This window comes from Seriola aureovittata, chromosome 3, assembly GCF_021018895.1.
Source record: "Seriola aureovittata isolate HTS-2021-v1 ecotype China chromosome 3, ASM2101889v1, whole genome shotgun sequence".
Classification (NCBI taxonomy): domain Eukaryota; kingdom Metazoa; phylum Chordata; class Actinopteri; order Carangiformes; family Carangidae; genus Seriola; species Seriola aureovittata.
Genome location: NC_079366.1, coordinates 30,472,627 through 30,493,284, shown reverse-complemented (window position 1 = coordinate 30,493,284; position 20,658 = coordinate 30,472,627). Strand labels below are relative to the sequence as shown.

At 45.1% G+C, this 20,658-nt stretch overlaps 1 protein-coding gene across 2 annotated transcripts in view; it reads left to right on the top strand.

The window, feature by feature from the left end:
- kcnh1b (potassium voltage-gated channel, subfamily H (eag-related), member 1b) overlaps positions 1-20,658 on the top strand; it is a 48,625-nt gene that overhangs the window by 16,919 nt on the left and 11,048 nt on the right. For both annotated transcript variants that reach the window (XM_056369196.1, XM_056369189.1), the window contains 4 exons: positions 929-1,358; positions 11,413-11,612; positions 11,727-11,979; positions 17,063-17,259. In XM_056369196.1, the coding sequence (XP_056225171.1) occupies positions 929-1,358; positions 11,413-11,612; positions 11,727-11,979; positions 17,063-17,259 (1,080 nt within the window). The remainder of the gene's footprint in view (positions 1-928; positions 1,359-11,412; positions 11,613-11,726; positions 11,980-17,062; positions 17,260-20,658) is intronic.

Here is a 20,658-nt window from a genome sequence, read left to right as displayed (position 1 = left end):
TCCAGAAGTCTCTGTAGAGATGACGGAGAGAAGAAGCTGCAGAACTCGCCTGAGAATCATCACATTGATCACAGTGATGCAGTGAGGTGTCCGTGCATCCATGGCTACGCTGCAAACAGGAGCTGCTAAAAGCTAATTCGGCTTCTCTTAATGGTGCCGGTTTGCCAGTACGTCACTAAACAGCAGGACCTGCCTGTAGCTGACATTACAACAGCTCATATGAGCTTTTACAGGGTCTAATGGTGGTTTCAATGTTGTCTGTCGTCATATCGGTGCCCAAATAGATCTATATGTTGGTGTTAAAATGTTTCCATCTATCAGAGTAGCCCAAATACTTTAGACAGGATTAAAATCACCTCCCCTGGAGGGATAAATCCAGTCTGAATGGAGCTTTAGAGCTTTTTCTAACCTTCTTTAAATCAGTGTCTTTAAACGTCACAGTGGATCTGGGGAAACCGATCAGCTCCAGTTAGAGCTCTCCTCCTGTCAATGAATCAACCAAATGACCAGCCAGAGGGAGTCAATCAATGAGTCAAATAACGGACTGTCGTGTTCCTATGGCGATGAGCTGATGACACTCGGCGATCACGCTTCACAGTTTTATCATGAAATGAGATTTTAAATGAACAAGTGACTGAGACGTTTCCATGAGAAGAAGAAGGACGATGAAAGTGTCTCATGTAAAAATAAATAATAAAAGTAATAATATTAAATAAAAGTTTCCACTCCTGCACAAAGAAAATGGCTCCTGATCTAATATTTAGGTCGTGTTTACTTCAGGATCTGTGTTGAATTATTAGTTTCTGAGCCTCTTTTACACCCGTAGTTTTGGTCCGTTTGGTCCAGACAATTTCAAATCATGTGATGAGCAGGTAAATGGAAACACACCTCCTCATCTCTTCGTCTCCTCCCTCCTCTTCCTCTCCAGGGGATCAGCAGTCTCTTCAGCTCTCTCAAAGTGGTCCGCCTGCTGCGTTTGGGTCGGGTTGCCAGGAAGCTGGACCACTACATCGAGTACGGGGCCGCGGTGCTGGTCTTACTGGTGTGTGTGTTCGGCCTGGCGGCCCATTGGCTGGCCTGTATCTGGTACAGCATCGGAGACTACGAGGTGATCGACGAGGACACCAACATGGTGAGGATGGACAGCTGGCTGTACCTGCTGGGCGAGACGGTGGGGACGCCGTACAGGTTCAACGCCTCGGGCTTGGGCCGCTGGGAGGGCGGGCCCAGCAAAGACTCGGTCTACATCACCTCGCTCTACTTCACCATGACCAGTCTGACCAGCATCGGCTTCGGAAACATCGCACCGAACACAGACGGAGAGAAGATCTTCGCCGTGGCCATGATGATGATCGGATGTAAGTCACTCTCCTTTCAAACTTATTGATCTCTGCCGGATACAAAACAATATTCAACAACATAAAACCGAATAAGGAAAGTGTTAGCAGCGCATTAACACAAAACAGGAAGGTTAGGAAAATACGTATAAATCACGGTCAGGTATCAAAATCTTTTGCAAACGTGACACCGGTTCCTGTACAGGCGGTACCTACCGGACCGAATATCAAATTTCAAACACAAATTTTGGTGCTATTTAAATGCCTGAGCTGTTGTTTGAGGACTTTGCCCCCTGGTGTTCAGAAACAGACGCTACAGACGAGTGAACAGCACACTCGCCCTGATGGCAGCAGTTAGCCTACCGTTAGCTAGTAGCTATCATAAACGGTCTAAAGTTATTTTATTTAATGTTGCATTTTTAAAATTACTAACAAATGATTAACTTATTATCAATAAAACATGTTCGCGCAAAAACATGATATCTCAGTAACACCTTGAGGAAGCTTCTTCAAATTTGACACAAACATTTATTTGGACTAGAATTTGGTCAAAGGTCAAAGGTCAAGGTCGCGGTGACCTCACAAAAGACGTTTTTTTGGCCGTAAGTCGCAAATTCATTCACTAGTTATGACACAATTTAACTCAAATGTCTGTCATGATAAAATGACGTGATGACATTTTATATCCCAAAGGTCAAAGGTCAACTTCATTGTGACATCATAATGTTCTGCAAATACACCTCTGGCCTTTATTCAACGCTGTAACTCACTAACTCACTGAGGAAGGAGAGACTGAGACCGTGTCTCTGTAACTTGGCCGGTTGGCGGAGGGATACGTTCACAAGGAGGTGATTCTAGTTCACTCTGTGATACACACCTCACCTTCATCAGTCGCTCCCCACTAACAGTAAACTGTCTTTTTATTGATTAGAAAACTTTTACAAAAAAAGGATCACCCCCAATACCCCCCCCCCCATGATATGATGTCACAGGGTTTGTGTTACCGCCGCCTTACATCACATCATCAGTCTGCCACGAGACGCTCGCAAAAAAAGTCCCCAAAGAGGAAACGTTAAAACGAAGCAAGACGAGACGAAACAGCAGACACACACACACACACACACACACACACACACACACACACACAGACAATACAGGTCAGGAAAGGACAAAATGAACATTTAACAAAGGAAATAAGTTTCTACCACCTGTAGAACCATCAGCCCGTGCTGACCAATCACAGCTCTTGTGGTCAGTTTATGTCGCCGCCGTAGCTTCGTCGAAATCTGCAGCTTCACCTTCCACCAGAGGAAAGAGTTAAAAGGGAAAAGGCTCCATTAAGCTGCAGCTACACCTTAGAGCTGTAACACAGACAAACACATCCTGCTGGAATCAGAGTGACTCCCTTTTAAAGAGATTAAAACTCCATGTTTTCTTCTTCTTCTGTGTTTTATTTGAAGTGTTGATCCATCAAAAGATATAAAAACCATCTCAGTGTAGTTTTACATCTCCTCTCAGCTTTAACTTATTCCTAAATAAAAACACGAGTTGTTTTAATTGTTTGTAATCATATATAAATGCAGGAATTTATATTTTCTCATGATTCAAACTTTGTTATTGTCAGTGTGAACATGTGACCTGTGACGCTCCTGAACCAGACTCTCTATAGAACGACCCTGTCAGACCTCCAGACGGCGGGACTTTGTCCTCCATGTGTCTTTTCCCGGCAAAATGAACTAAACAATCCCACAATCCCTCTGTACAGGAGCAGAGGAGAGTCAGACGAGTCTGTCAATAATTTATTGATGGTTGACTCAGTGGTCCGACTCATATTCAGAGCTCGACTGAAGCTCAGTGGGGATTTCACACTCTGCAGATTAAGGCCCGTCGCTGCTTATTTCAATCTGAACCTGAGAAAAACTAAATCTGTAATCTGAAATAAAATCCTGTAAAATGAACTGTCCATCAGTTCATCCATCCATTCATCCATCATCCATTCATCATACATCCATCATTCATTCATCCATCCATCCATCATCCATCATCCATCATCCATTCATCCATCATCCATCATCCATCATCCATTATCCATCCATCATCCATTCATCCATCATCCATCCATCATTCATCCATCCATCATTCATCCATCATCCATTATCCATCCATCCATCATTCATTATCCATCCATCATCCATTATCCATCCATCATTCATCCATCATCCATCATCCATCATCCATTATCCATCCATCATTCATCCATCCATCATTCATCCATCATCCATTATCCATCCATCCATCATTCATTATCCATCCATCATCCATTATCCATCCATCATTCATCCATCATCCATTATCCATCATCCATTCATCATCCATCCATCCATCCATCCATCATCCATTCATCTATCATCCATTCATCATCCATCCATCCATCATCCATTCATCCATCATCCATCATCCATCCATCATCCATTATCCATCCATCTATCATTCATCCATCCATCATTCATCCATCATCCATTATCCATCCATCATCCATTCATCATCCATCCATCCATCATCCATTCATCATCCATTGATCATCATCCATTCATCATCCATCATCCATCCATCCATCATCCATCCATCATCCATCCATCCATCATCCATCCATCCTCCATCCTCCAGTAACATGTGACTCCTGTCAGGTGATCTAAGGAGATATTTCACATGTATAAATGTAACTGTGTCCCTCCAGGTTTCACACAGAGATAATATAAATACACGACAAGTCTTTTCCTTAACGATCTGACAGCTCGTTAACCAGTTCAACACATTTCAGACAGAGTGAATTTAATTTAACCAAATACTGCAAATCTTCAAAGCTTCTCTCTGCAACATCCAGCCAGTGAAATATTTCCTCTACTTCACCCACTGGTTTAATGTTTGACATAAATATGATGAATTTCTTTAATCCGTGTTTGTGAACAGTTGTTACTTTCATCATCATAATAATAATAATAATAATGTCTAAAATACAGACAGAGAGGAAACATGTGGCTGTGTTTCCATCACAGCGACCTTCATCCACTGAGGAGGCGATTTATTTTTCTCAGCTGCGTCTGTTGAGTGAAATCTGTTAATGTGAAATGTCATAATGATCCATCAGTGTCTGTGAACCCGTGTGGAGCAGAGAGTCTACATCAGCTGTCTGACGCCAGAAAACAACTCCTCTGCTTCCTCCCACGCAGACCGCGGCTCTGCGGCGGCTAAAAATCACACTTAAAGGAACAGTCGGCCATTTTCTCACCACATGAACTTAACAGCTGACAAACAGAGGAGTTAAAACGACCCTTTAACCCTTTAACATCCACTTCCCTCTTCTGTTTCCTCTTAACGAGCTTTTCAAGGTCGTTAATCCGCTCTGACCGTTTCCTCATGAAGCTCTATGATGTGACGTATTCGAGACTCCACCGACGCCACGGTCTCGACTCAAGAACCACTTGTTCCGGAGCTTTCAGCTATCTCACACGGTCTTCATCAGCAGCTGAAACTCCTTAGAGGGGCTTTATGCGTCCATGAGCACGTTTGAAGTTATTGAGTTATTAACTTTTTATTTTTCTTTATAATCAATATTTTGAAAAATAAGAGCTTTTCCTCCTTCTTTATATTTATATTTTGAAATGTGAACATTTGAAATTTTAAAATGATTTGATTTCTTATATTTTTCGTTGGTGTCAGATTAGTTATCATGTAATTTATATTTTTTTTTATTGTTACAAAATAAACAACTTTTACTCTTCAACTTTTTTCTAACCTCTTGCAGCAAACTCCATCCTCTGATGACAATGTTTTATGGTTGAAAGCCCTGGAACGTGTTAGCAGGTGGACCTTGAGTTGAGATTGTTTTGTCAGACTGATCACATGGAAATATTGTCGATGTCTTGCGCATCATCGTATTTCCCCTCACACGTGTCCGTGGCGTCTTTTCAAATCGTTGGTGTGAAAACTAGAATTTACAATAAAGTGTGTTTGAAGGACGGATCATAACTGAAGACGCAGCAGTTTTACAGTGATGTGGACAAACATCAGTGATGTAAACGAAGCTGTAGAAGCATCAGGAAACATGAGTCAGCTGTATTTGTTCTGCGCTGTTTGTCCTCCCGTGTTTAAAGAGCTGTCAGTCAGTCGGTCTGAGGCTGCACTCTTTTGTTTCGGTGGTTTCTGCTGTTTGTCGACTGAACCCTGTGAGCTCCTCCTCCTCCTCTTCCTCCTCCTCCTCCTCCTCCTCCTCTTCCTCCTCCTCCTCTTCCTCCTCTGTGTGATTGATCCTCTGTTTCCTCCTGCAGCTGTGAGTTTGAGAGACGTTGTGTCGTTTTCACACAGTTACACAAACAGGCTTCAGGCTCGTATGAAACAGCTGAGCATCACCTCCTGTCACGGTCACTTCTGTCTGGATACGTCCACCTCACTCGTGTAACGACTCCAGTACGGAAGCCCTGAAGTGACAGTTTTTGTTTTGTTTCTTCGGTGAAAACGAGCCCAGAGAGACAAGTGAAGAAGAATATTTCTGGGAAGAAATAATTATAGTGCTGATTTCATCCACAAGAGGCTGAAGTGGTGATATTTAATGTAATTAAATTAAATTTCTCCATGCACTCTGAACACAAGGTACATGTAATGTGTGTTAGCAAGGTATGTAACATTACTGTTCCTTCTTTTGGCTAGAAATGTATTTACATTTTTATTTTTCATTTGTAGAAGAAGAAGAATATTTTACAGCGGAATCATTTCATCATTTAATTTTTTTTCTTCTTCCTAGAAAAAATTCACTTGTCTTTCAGGACGTCCACCAACCAACGGAAACAGATTTACCGAAAGAAAGTCAGAATCAAACCACTGATTTTATATCATATCAGCATCTTATAACACCATCGTCAAGGTTTTCAAAATAAAAGCAGTACAGCACTTAAAATACCAAAGAAAAGTGTTAAATCCCCGTGGCCCCAAAGTTCTTGTAATAATTTGGTTAAAAATGGGTTAAAAACAATGTTAACTTAAGGTCCACTTACTAGTTATTTCTGACTGGGATCTCAACCTCTTAGATGTGATAGAGATGTCTGGTTAAAATCTTCGTAAAAAAGCCTGTAAGTGGACCTTGAGTCAGGATTGTCTTGAAGGGTATTGACAGTGAGCAGCAGCCAATCAGAGCAGCTGGATGAGCCCCAGCTTCCGTTTATTGTTGCTACACCTGTGAAGGTCTCCGCCCGTCACAGATTCACCATCAGCATTAATAGAGATTTGTTACCGTTAACATTTTAACAGTCAGTTCCTCTTTAGCTCTTATTGTCTTGGTTTTGGAAAGACTAAAAAAAACATCAGACTCTTAGTAAACAGAAGATCTCTCTCACACCTGATGTAACCGTTTACAGCTGCTAATCTGTGATTGGACGTAGTTGCTGTTCAGGGGAGGAGCTTAGAGATCATTTAAGTCACCAAGGGAAGTTTGCAGTAATGTGTGGACCGGTTTAATGTGTGAGCAGGAAATGACTGAGTCAGCTTTGACTTTAATGTCATTTTAATTTTGAACTTCCTCACTGTGTGTTTATTGTTTGACCTTCACTGTTACCTGCTGCGTTCATGTGCTGGTCTCTCCTTGTCTCTCCTGGTCTTTCCCGGTCTGTCCCAGTCTGTCCCGGTTTCTCCTTGTCTCTCCTTGTCTCTCCCGGACTCTCCCGGTCTGTCCAGGTCTCTCCCGGTCTGTCCCGGTCTCTCCCGGTCTCTCCCGGTCTCTCCCGGTCTCTCCCGTTCTCTCCCGGTCTCTCCCGGTCTCTCCCGTTCTCTCCCGTTCTCTCCCGGTCTCTCCCGGTCTCTCCCGGTCTCTCCCGGTCTCTCCCGTTCTCTCCCGGTCTCTCCCGGTCTCTCCCGTTCTCTCCCGTTCTCTCCCGGTCTGTCCCGGTCTGTCCCGGTCTGTCCCGGTCTCTCCCGGTCTCTCACTGTCTGTCCCGGTCTCTCCCGGTCTGTCCCGGTCTCTCCCGGTCTGTCCCGGTCTGTCCCGGTCTGTCCCGGTCTCTCCCGGTCTCTCCCGGTCTCTCCCGATCTCTCCCGGCCTCTCCCGGCCTCTCCCGGCCTGTCCCGGCCTGTCCCGGCCTGTCCCGGCCTCTCCCGGCCTGTCCCGGTCTCTCCCGGTCTCTCCCGGTCTCTCCCGGTCTCTCCCGGTCTGTCCCGGACGCAGCAGGAGACCTGGAGGTGACGAGCCGCTCTCTCTGCGCTTTGACTCCAGTGAAGCTCGTCAGCGTTTTACAGATTTAGAACGGCCTGTCTCCTCCGATCCGAACGGACAGATGGACGGCCTCTCCGTTAGCGGGAGTTCCTCCGCGACGTGATGCGCTCTGACACGGCGAGGTCTGGTGCGGTGGAGTTCCTCACTGAAATATTAAGCGCACTGTCGGATCAGCTGGACTCACGTCCTCCCTGCTGTCTGCTGCAGTCTGCACACGTCCAGCTGCTCAGCGAGACGCCTGATTCAGCCTGAGAGCTGCAGGGAGCTGCACTGATGCTGCACAGCAATATTCAAGCACCACAGACAGTGAAACGTCGTAACTGTGGATCTCTGCGTGAAACCAAACCAGCTGCAGTTGCTGGTTCGAGTTTGTTAAATCCAGAGTTATGAGGCTCTTCATCGAGAGACCCCGAAAAATTCTCTCCACAAACACGAAATCACATTTTCCATCAACAACCTCGATTCTAAATATTTAATTAACTTCCTCTGCACCATGTTTCTCAGTAAGTTTTCAAGGGCCTGCCATGTACATTTAAGTTCGACACGCTGTGCGGTGTAACAGTAATGTTAGTCCATCCAGCCTATAAACTTGGTTTGGATATTTATACTGGAGCTCCCCAGAGGATGGATCCTGATGGCTTTGGTGACTCCAACAACTTTACTTTAGAAATAATTCCTCCCGACCAAAACCTCGGTGTGTGAAAAAATATCTCACAAACTTCTTTTTCTGAAAACTTCTGATCTCATTCCTGCTCTCCAGAGGATGAACCTGCGGCCTTCTCTCGAGCGCCACCATCAGGATGAACTTTACATTTAATGCTCCGCTACTGTTGAGACTCACCAGGATGTTGTTTGTTGATATGGTGGCTGTAATGAACACTGCGGCCTCTGGGGGGCGCTGGCAGGCAGAGACCCTGCTGCTGTTCAGACGCATCAGCAGCAAAAACATTAAAAGTAAAACTATTTGTTTTGCAGAAAACTTTGCAAAATACATTGTTCATACTGATGGAGATCCTTTGTTCCCACTGCCACTGTACAACACCTCAGACAAAGGAAGTGGACTCATCTAATTATTATTGATCATTTGTTATTAACTGATTTTATTATTGTAATTATTATTATTATTATCAACAATGAGCTAATGGACACATGAATTTCCCCTAGGGGTTAAATAAATCTATCTATTTATTAGCTGCTCCAAGCGGAGCTGGTTTTAACTACTATACAGTTAGTCCAGTGGCTCCCAACATGGGGGTCGGGGACCTTCAGAGGGTCACCAGATGAACCTCAGGGGTCGACAGATGTCTGTAATCTCTCTCTTTTTTTGTTGTTGTTGTGACATATCGGATCATTTGAACTGAAACCATGAGGAGTTGAGAGGGGAGACGTCTCTCTGGTGAAACTGTTGGAGACTGTTAGACATCTGAAACATGACGATGAGACACAGCTACACTCTGGTTTTATATCAGAGGTTGGCAGCCGCTGGTTTAACCTTATGAAATCCAAACCGCTCTTAGTTCAGCTGAAGTCGGTGTACGTGAGCAGTGTGTGGCGTTCGGGGCCGGCGGTGAGCTGGTGGAGGTTTTCCAGAGTCCTGCAGGTAAAAGCTTTTCCTCACCGAGCTGAAGGATGAAGAGCTGTAATGTTGACAATTTGTCTCCTTCATCGGAAGCTGCTGTCGTCCGGTGTCACATCAGGATCTACGGCCTGTTCGTCTGGATCACGTTCAGCTCTGACTTTGAATCCCGACGAATGAGAAACTTCTCCACTCGTAAGAGTCGGATTTGTTGCAGAGATTGTTTGTCAGCAGTGAAATCAGATCAAGAGGCGGCGAAGGAAACCTCTAACCCAGTTTCACTTCCTGTTGCAGTGCGGGGATTCATCCTGCTCTGACAGTTTGTCCCTCTGGGGCTCCTGTACAGAAACTGTACTTGGACTGTATTGAGGCTGCAGTGCAGGCTGGGTAAAACCTTTTTCCTATTTAGACTCACGATGAGCACTGAAGGAAGCTGAGTGTTTATTGACCCCCACCCCTGTCGGCTGATGGAAAGCGGTTGCTATGACAGCCAGGTTCCCGGATCCAGGATGAGAGTTGGGGTCATTACCGTAGCGAGTGCGAGCGTTGTGGCGCTTGCTCTGTGACATGAGGCTGGGATGTAAGACAGAAATAACTGGTCCAGTTTCTTTCAGGAACATCCTCCATCTGTTGGTGTCTCTCGCAGACCGGACCGCGCTCCTCCTCTCCGCCTCTGCGAACATTTATTCTCATCTCAGGTGGTTATTTTCTGCACTAAGTCAAAGTCAGACTAGTTTAGTTTCAGTTTTACCGACGTCCCTCAGTGAACCACAGAGGTTTTCTAACCTTTACATGAGGACTAACACGCACCTGCGGCGTTTAATGATCTCTGTGTGAAGATGCAGTAACTTAACAAACAGCTACAGAACAACGTGGCGGTTCATGTTGCTGAGGGAAACATCTGGCTCCTCCTCCTTCAAGGATAACGTTTTTAGAAAAATGAAAACAAAGATCATTTCAGTCATTGTAGATGATGAAAACTAAATGATTATGAGAAGAAAATAAAGTCCAGCTCTTCTTCTCTTCTTGTTTATACCTGATACTTGTGTTAAAGATGATTTCAGTCAGACCCTTGAACTCTCTCCTGAGGTCTGACCGTCTGTTCTGTTGTTTTGGTGGATGAGAGGAACATCTGTTCTGGATTAAACATCTGTTAGTGAGTAAATGAATGTAGCCGTGAGCTTCTGAAACGTTTCCCGTCGTTCGTCCTGGCAGGTCAAAATAACAAACACCTCGGCTGCTCAGCGGCAAAGCTCCGGACCTGGCTCTGGTTCTGGACCTGCTGTTGCTGTTTCAGCGTCGGCTCGGCGGCGCCGCTGCGCTGAAGTTGTGCTGTGACCTTTGTGAAGGTCACTGCGAGTCCCGTGTAACGACTGCGACTCTGAGCTGCTGCTGTCAGTGCTGGACGACGGCAGGTTTCTGCTGCTGCTGCTGGACAGGGGCGGTATTGATCCGCTGACCCCGGGTCCATACTGCTGACAGGCTGAGGGGGGGGGGGGGGGGGCTGAGTCAGGGAGGCACTGCAGCAGTTTGTATTGATGAGCTGAGCTCAGGCTCGGAGGTGATAGAACAGTTAATCTCACAAACTTAAAAACTACCAAACTTCTTGTGACGTACATGTCAGAGCGCTGCAGAGTCTGAGGATCAGAGCTGATCCGGAACAAGCCGAGCACGCCGGCCTGTGAACCCTGTGGTAACTAAACCAGTCACAGCCACTGATCAGGAGGATTAAACTATGAAGCTTTAATAAAATAGTTCTAGGACAAAAACACAGTTGTTTTTGTGTAATTCTGTGAAACGTATTGAAACTCACTCGCTGTAGTTTCTCAATGTCGTTGTGTCTTTGAAGCGTTTTTCCAGCGCGAGGCACCGACTCAATTCTTTCCCACTGCAGGTCGTTCCCCCTCGATGCTGCGCTGCGACTGCAGCACAAAGCTCTCACGCTCTCTCTCTAATCAAGGGGAAACCAAGCAGAGAAACGTCTGCACCTCCTCAGCTGTTTTGTGAGTTTCCGTATTAAAAGCATGGATCAGAAATCTATCAGGCCTCAGTGAGAGAAAGAAAACAGAGCACCAGGTTCTTTCCACAATATCTGATGTAAAACCCAAAAGAAAAGAGAGTCGGTACCTGCCGTGGAAAAGAGCTGTCAACCTGGAGGCGCCGCTGCTCTTAAAGGGGATGGGGTTGGCTGTTTAACTCATGCAGTGTCTGTACTTCCTGTTCCTTCCTGTCCGCAGCGTTGCTGTACGCCACCATCTTCGGTAACGTCACCACCATCTTCCAGCAGATGTACGCCAACACCAACCGCTACCACGAGATGCTCAACAGCGTCAGAGACTTCCTCAAACTCTACCAGGTGCCCAAAGGCCTCAGCGAGCGGGTGATGGACTACATCGTGTCCACCTGGTCCATGTCCCGAGGCATCGACACCGACAAGGTAACGCCTCCGTCCTGCTCGCCGTCTCAGGTGGAGAGTGTTGGGATGGCGCTGACAGATCAGAGGCACTGACACAAAGGTGGACTGACACTGTGACATGACATATTTTTTTAGGTGCTGCAGATTTGTCCCAAGGACATGCGAGCGGACATCTGCGTCCACCTCAACAGGAAGGTGTTTAAGGAACACCCGGCGTTCCGGCTGGCCAGCGACGGCTGTCTGCGCGCCCTCGCCATGGAGTTCCAGACCGTCCACAGCGCGCCGGGCGACCTCATCTACCACGCCGGAGAGAGCGTGGACAGCCTCTGCTTCGTGGTGTCGGGGTCACTGGAGGTCATCCAGGACGACGAGGTGGTGGCCATTCTAGGTGAGAACTGAGAATCTGGATTTGAATATTTCACAAACAGAGAAAAACAGTGTTTTTACTGGAGATTCATTCGTTCATGTTTTGTTTTCTTTAATGTGTAATTAATCGTTTATCGTTCGTCCTTGACTTTAATGTCTGATTTACTCAGGGAAACCTTCAGCTGATTGTTTTCATTACTGTTTAATCGAACACACTTTTAGATTAATCTTCAGATGAAACAGAGATCTGACAGGTGGAGCCGGAACCACAAAACATAATGTAAAAAAACAATTTCTAGAAAAGTTTAATTTAATGTTTTTACTCAAAAAATAACAGAAATATTTCAAAAATCAACCATTAAAATCTAAAAGTTTTTTCAACCGGGAGAAAAAAAAAAGCTGCTGCTCAGAAAAAGCAGGAAATGACTTAGAGATCTGAAAATCAGGTGGAGTTCCCTCCTGTCGTTTCAGTCGCCGGTCGTCATGACAATTCATCTTAGTCCCTCCCACTGAAGACGTGACGAGAGGAAACATGTTTTTAGAGTTTGTTCATCACGTTTCCTCCTGACAACAAAATCTAATTATTTGTGTATTTATTTATCTTTATTTTCTTCAAATATTCAATATTTAATAATCCAGGTTTGATCAGAATATTTTAGAATTAATAGAGATGATTAATCAGAGTTTATGTAAACATCTGTCCTCCTCTGGTAGAATATTATTCATGATCCAGATTAGATTAAGACTTCAGTGGCGGCTGGTCTTGTGTCCTCGCTGCTCCGGACAGAAATAAGATCTTTGTGACGCCTTCGTGGCGGTGAACTGAAACTGGCGTGTACCCATGGTGACGGCGAGGGAACTTGAAGGAGATTTCCTGTTGGAAAGTTCAGTCCGGTTCTGCAGAACCTTCTGGATTCCGTCCCGGTCGGACTCATCCGTCAACGCTAAAAGTTCCCCCAGCGGGACTCGGAGACAGGGCGTCCCTTTGCTCCGCTGGGGAAGTGAAACAGAGAAGTGAAAGCCCGTCTCCAGAGGAAACACCTGAGACAGAGTCACCTGCCACGCAGAGAAACAGCGAGCAGAAGAAGAAGACGCTCGGCTGCTCTTCTGTTTCCGTCAGAGTGCGGAGGAATTATGCTCCAGGGCCTTCATTAGCAAAACCTGCTCTTTGTGTGCGGTGTGTTCTTGTTTCTGCCTGGAGGGAGGGAGAGCGTTCACCGCTTCAGAAACAAACAGAGTGAGAGGTGACGGAGGAAGCTGTCGAGGCGGAGCGCAGCTGAACGAACATCTGTCACAGTCATTATGCAATTCACTCAGGGTGCTCAGAGGCGCTGCGCTCTTTAACGGCTCCCTGACACTCAGCAGCGCTCTGCCGTCAGCGTGCAGGCGCCGACACGAACCCGGCTTCCTGTCCGACTGAACCATCTCTGCAACTGGTGGATGTTTCATTAGATCTGGTTCAGGGAGAACCGGAGGAGGAATCCTGCTGACTGATGGTCCTCTGAAAGTTCATCTAGTGACACATTTACAAAGTTATAAATCTTATACGGCCGAGACAGAACACGAACACATAGATGAGCGATGCTTGTGTTCTGACTTTGGGGAATTGTCCTGTGGGTAAATTCTGACCCTGTTTGCCTCATGTCCAACTTTTAAAAATCGAAAAGCAAGTGACTGAAACATCCCAAACATCTGCATCAGTATCATGAGGATTTAGATTCAGAGCTCCAGTCTGGACGAACATGGTTCACATCCTCGACACTGGGAAATGTCTAAACCAGAAAATTATTTATTTGACTTAGTTGACGACTTTGACCTTTATTTTGACTTTGTTCTTGTCGGCTTCCTCTGCTGCCCTGAAAATGATAGTGTGTGTGTATGTGTGTGTGTGTGTGTGTGTGTGTGTGTGTGTGTGTGTGTGTGTGTGTGTTTTCTATTTGTAGCTGTTTGTTAACAGAGACAACCTGAGGATCAGTGTATAGTCCGGTCTGTTGACACCTCTGTAGATAGTGTTGATGTCGGAAATGATTGTTTAACGCTAACGTAGATTTGCAGATGTGCAGCCGCTCACTGACCCGGCTGTCGCCTTCTTTAAGTTCCAGGTTTCAGTTGTTTTTCTTGTTCGCTGTGACTGAGATGCTGAGAGGAAACGAGGCGAGCTGGCTGCAGCTCTCTGACCTGTTTCTGTCCTTTAGATATGTGGCTTTACTTCCAGATAATTTCCAGAGGAGATGTGTTATTGGCCGACTGATTCAGCTTCGGTTCCTCTCCGGATAAATATTTAGATTTTCCCTGCAGATCTCTCAGGGACACCGAGCCGCGCACCGCTGCCTCTGTACTTTCACATCACATTAGAAACTATTTAAAGTTCCACGTCTTCACCCCGGCTTCACTTCCTCTTTTCACATTAAGACAGATGTTCTCTGTGAGCAGCTGCAGCTGCTGCATCCAAACCATCCTTCACTCTGATGGATGTGTGTTTTCACTGCAGCGTTCTGTCGCTTCATAAATGACGGCGCTCGTCACTGTGACCCTCTGACGCCCCGTCGTTCATCCGTCTCCTCCAGAGGCGACAGAGGTTTTATTTAAGATGTGGATGATGAAAGTCGTCGTGTTCCTGAGCAGCGACATGAATCTTTTCAAACAGAATCTGCTCAGAGACACGGACTGACTCTGTGACATTAACGAGGATCAGAAACTTGACTTTAATATCAGATGTTCAGGTGGAATCTGCTGTAAAATTACACTGCAAAGCATTCTAGGGTTCATCCAGAGTAATGTGTTTCAGTTTTCAAACATCACTTTTGTTATGTTTACTGCAGGCGTCCATGTGACTTCAACCTTGTGACCAGCAGCATATAAAGAGGAGGCCATAATTCAATTCAATTAAACAGTTAATTTATGTACAAACAACAAAACATAACTAAACCAAAAGCTCTGGAGGCTGGGCCAGACTCACAATGGGCCGTGGGACATATGTTGCACAGTAATGCACAAATACAATACAGTAAAGTATACAGTAGTTACGTAATACTGTGAAAGTATCAGAGCCTCAGTCCACAGAGAAATGCACACAGCCTGTATTCAGAAACTGAGCCTTAAAACCAGCCGTCAGGACTTCTGGAACTTTGTGATGTCACAACAAAGCAGTCACCAAGCCCCGCCCACCTGGACCCACCATCCAAACCTTGCAGGATTTGGTTTCTCTGTGTGTTTTTACCTGAAATTTACTTTATTTTTAGTTTAACTACACTGAGATGGTTTTTATATCTTCGTTAACAAAGGTCAGGAGGTCGGCCAGCTGATGCTGAATTGTAGAAAACTCCTGAAACAAGGAAGAAACTCTCAACACTGGGAGATGTGTTTCTCTTGCTTTAAGAAAAGGATTCCTGAAGTCTGAGCTGAAGAGACTTTGTGTCGACTGTGATCAAAGACGTACAAACTGAATCTGCCTCGGCAGCATAAAGCAGCCGCCTCCGTGCTCAACATGTTGTTTTCATAAATAAACTCTGCTGTCAGAGACGAAGGCAGAGCTGTGAAACAGCTTTGTGTGTCATCTGGCTCAGATTAAGTCCTGGATGTCGGCAGCAGCTCTGCAGCTGTCTGTGAGAATCTGGTGTGATGGTTTCTGTCAGCCCGAGTGTCGCTGTCGCGATTTAACACGAAGCTGTAGCAGGACGACACTCGGACCAATCAGCACAGTCAGCAGCACAGTGTCACTGTTTGTTCCAGTTGCTGCTTTAACCTCCTAAGACCCGAACTCTATTCTTTGCTATATAGGCTGATTGGGACCGGAGCAAAATGATGTCCACATATGAGGACATTAGTTTTAAATTTCGATTACTGAGTGGCAGTATAATATCCTCATATGTCACCAGGCCCTTGTTGAGAAAAAGTTAGTATTGTGGTCTAGAGAACCCAAAATGTGGTTAAAGGAGAAAAGCTGCTTGTTTTTTTTCCCCCCAAAGTTTCTCTGAAGCAAATATGAGGATTGAACCGTCTGAGTGAGTGAAACCAGTTCCTGTGTTGGACTGAACATCTTCATGTTCATCTTCACTTTTCGAATGGAGCGAGCAGCAGTGTAACATGATCCACTGAGCCTCGTTGCTGCTGCGCTAACGAGACGTCATTGGTCCAGTTTAACCTGCAGGAGTGACTGGAAGCTGCCGACACGCTCACAGCAGAACGAGGATCGCAGCCGTGACACATGACGAGCTCAGAGAGACTGAAGTCTGAGAAACTGTCAGAGGAAATGATGCTGACGCTTCATCAGTCTGACAGGAGAGACAGAGAGAGAGAGAGAGAGAGAGAGTTTCACATGTAATCATATTTCATATCTCACTTATATAAGAGGAGAGGCTTCAGTGAGGAGACCTCTCTGCTCCTTGGATCGTCTTCTGTCGACTCCCTCTTCAACACCTACTGTTCTGCTGATGCAACAGTAGGTCGGCGTCTGTTTGTGTGTCAGGAACAAGCAGGATGGATTTTTTTTTCTGTTTTCTAAACGATTAATAGAGAAACTAACGGGCAGAATGAATGTAACTGAAACTCACCAGATCTCACTGCTGCCACGAACGTCTGCTGGGCCGGTCAGATGATCTACTTGGTGTCATCAGAACTCCGTCATCTTGGTTCAGGCCCCGCCTCTTGACCAGGAAACTCTGCCAGCGTCCTCTGGTGTGGCGCGCTGAGTCGTTGCACCTGTTTAAGTCACGTCTCAAAACACACTTGTATAAAGCAGCTTTTAATTCTTGATTCAAATTTTAACTTCATCACTTTTGGTTTTATTTTCTTGTGTTGCTCCATCGATCTCATTGTTTTAACACACGTACTTTATGCACTACTTCTCTGTTTTGTTTTTATGTTTGTATGTTTTTATTTATATTATAATATATATATATATATATATTATAATATAAATAAAGTTGTTATTATTATATTGTTTTTCTTTTGTTTCTGAATGTTTTATTCGCCTTTATTATTTATATTATTAATAACATTACATTGGGTTTGTTGGAGATGTGAAATTGTGGAACATATAAATCATCCAGATGTTGAGTGAAGAAGATGATGAAACTGCGTCTGTCTGTCCGTCTGTCCTGCAGGTAAAGGCGACGTGTTCGGCGACGTCTTCTGGAAGGAGATGACGTTGGCTCAGTCCTGCGCCAACGTCCGAGCGCTGACCTACTGCGACCTCCACATCATCAAACGGGACGCGCTGCAGAAGGTCCTGGAGTTTTACTCCAACTTCGCAAACCACTTCGCCAGAAACCTGGTCCTCACCTACAACCTGAGGAAGCGGGTGAGTCGGCGCTCGTCGCCCTCACACTTCATAATGCAGACCGCAGTCTACAGCGTCACGTAGTCGTGTGAGTTACACTGGGTCCCGGTGTAAACAGGAAGCAGGTTGTCTTCTCTTTAGTTGGTTGTTTAGTTGCTGAAAAAACTGTGAGCAACGGTGGAAAGTTAAGACCAGAGATTTCTTTGCTTGGAGCGTGATCGAGTGACGAATCAGGGAAGGATGCGTCACGACTGATAAGACCCAATCAGGGAGCGACCGCGGGTTTCATTCCAAAAGTCCGTCCGGACTGAACCGCAACTCTGGAGACGACGAGGTCAGCAGCGTTTAGAGACAGCAGGAGTTTTAAAAGTAAAAGACGAGTGTGGCTGTCGCCTCGGAGGAAGAGGAAGAGGAAGAGGAGAAGTCAGGCGCAGCGCCGGGAAACACAACAGTACATTTATATTATGTCAACAGCTTTTTTCTAACTCTGTAATTAAAGAGCGAAAAGAGACAAAACAAACTCTAATGTTTCATATAAACAACAAACATTACTTTGCTGTGTGGGAGCACTTGATTTACAGACGGTGACACCCACACTGCTGAGAAATGTAGCTCCTAGCAGGTGGAGCACATGGATGAAGGTGGATCAGATTTACCGTTTGATTAGGAACCTATTGATTATCATTATGAATCAGACATTAATAATAACGTCTCTGAGCTGTAACATCATGAGTCACCTTCAGGTTCTCCAACACAAACAGCTGTCAGCTCCTGCACAGTCGAGTTTTCTTCCACTGCGCCGACATTTAGAAACCAGTCTGTTATTTTTACTTTATTTAAAGTTATATTTATTCAGGAGAAGCAGAAGTCAGCAGCATCATCAATCAGTGGTAGGGCAGGAGTGTGTGTGTGTGTGTGTGTGTGTGTGCGCGCGTGTGTGTGTGTGTGTGTGTGTGTGTGTGTGTGTGTGTGTGTGTGTGTGTGTGTGTGTGTGTGTGTGTGTGTGTGTGTGTGTGTGTGTGTGTGTGAGAACCATGTGACCTCAGATCGTCTTGCCTGTTGTCGTCTGAAGACTTTACATAAGCTGCTTTGTTCTCGGCTCGTCCCGCTGCACAGAGCAGGTGTGATGTCGGCGAGTCTCACAGTGTGGAGGTGGATGATGACAGAGCGCCGTGTTCACAACCTCCACTGCTGCTGCAGCTCACACACACACACACACACACACACACACACACACACACACTCTGCTCAGTCTGACGCTTCGACTAACTTCAGGGTGAAGGAAACAAACATGTCATACAACCTGTAGAAAACAACTTCTTTAATCTGTGTGTTAAACATTGGGTGGTGGCTGTGACCGTACGAGCAGAATTGATTTATTGGTATATTGATCAGAGTCGATCAGACCTTCAGCCCTCACTCCTCAGTCTCACTCAGACTGTGGCTCCTGCTCTATGACTTGATTAAATATCAGGAACCACAGTGTGTCTGCAGACTGAGAGCAGCTGTCACTCATCTGCACACTGACCAGGTGAACAGGTGAACATTCATCCATTAACGCTGTTAGCTTTGATGCTAAGCTACTATGTTTGTTTTCTTTCATGCCTCCACAGTGGCGACAGTCAGGGCTGGAGACATTATGTTTTCAGGTTGTTTGTCCGTCCGTCCCATTCTCATGAACGCGATATCTCAGAAGGTCAAAGGTCAAGGTCACTGTTACCTCACAAAACATGTTCTTGGCCATAACTCACAAATTCATACGCTAATTATGACACAATTCAACTCAAATAGGACAAAATCATGAGACGCTGAACTATCAACTTCACATAATTTTCTATAAACACCATTATTTGATCATAACTCAGGAAGAGAAGGGGAGGTTGTGACCATACTTCCTGTAACTTGACTGGTTGGTGGAGGGATACAACCGTGAGGAGGTGATTCTAGTTTTCAGCCAAAGACCAGATGTTGTTTCCTCTGGAGAGTCACAGGTTCTTCTCAGTTTGCTGCTTCAGTGTGATAATATCTGCAGCAGTGACAAGTGACAAGTCAAGAAGGAAGTCGGCCTGATGATGAAATCAAGTTACTGTAGAAACTGTGTTTTAAGTCTGTTTACATGAATACAACACAAAAACAAAATGTGTTTCACACAGATTCATTTAAAGCTCAATGTTTTCTTCTTCTTCTGTGTTTTATTTGAAGTGTTGATCCATCAGAAGATATAAAAACCATCTCAGTGTAGTTTTACATCTCCTCTCTCAGGCTTCTCTCTGGAGCTCTAGTAACAACAGGTCGGTGAGCCAATCAGAAGAGAGGAGGCCCTGAGCCTCTCTTCTGATTGGCTGACTGTTTTCTGAGAGATCCAATAAAAATAAAGCAGATTTCAGGTAAAAGCACTCAGAGAAACCAAATCCTGCAAGGTTTGGATGGTGGGTCCAGGTGGGCGGGGCTTGGTGACTGCTTTGTTGTGACATCACAAAGTTCCAGAAGTCCTGACGGCTGGTTTTAAGGCTCAGTTTCTGAATACAGGCTGTGTGCATTTCTCTGTGGACTGAGGCTTTGATACTTTCACAGTATTAATATAGAAGCTAGAGCTGATCTATAATCACACTACACATGGACACAGACCTTTACACTGGAGGAGCTTTAATGTGTCGCCCCAACCTGATTGGACGCACGCTCCCCCTCCTCACAAATCCTACTCCAGTTCCTCTGCTGACAGATCTAATAGAAATCAGACTGATGATGTTAGCTTCATGCTAATTTAGCTAAAGTCACAAACATGTTGGACTCGATGGAGGTTTAATTAGAGTTTAATGAAGCGTCTGTTGTGTCGTGTCTCTTGTGTCGACCTGCTGCTCTTCTTCTTCTCTGGTTATCAGCTGCAGGAGTTAACAAGTCCTTGAGCCGTGAAAGGTCAATTTAATAAGACCTTTTATTGATCGAAAACAACAACAATCAATGAACTGATTTACAGATTTCATCAGTGATCCATCAACATGATATCAGGACGTGCTGTTCCCGCCCACAGTCTCTGCCCCCTTGAACGTTCAGGATCACCGTAGTTTGTAGTTGTTGGGAAATATTTTTGAAGTGATACAAGCTGAAGAGCAGAGACTTTATTCTGTGAGTTTAACTGAGTTTCTATTTGTTTCTATCGACTCATGATTACTCTGATACTCAGGAGGCCTGATCAGTTTTCAGCCTCTCTCTGGTTCCATGTGGTGAAACAAAAGATGTATTTAACTGAGATGAAGTGAAACTGCTTTAAAACCACAGAAACTAAAATTATTTCTAAGTTTTTCTATGAGGAGATAAACACCTCACACCTGATCAGAAAACCTTCCGCTCCTTTATTCTGACGACAAAGGGGAAGTGAAGATCAGTCCGGTTTCCAGACACATGCAGAATGTGTCCTGA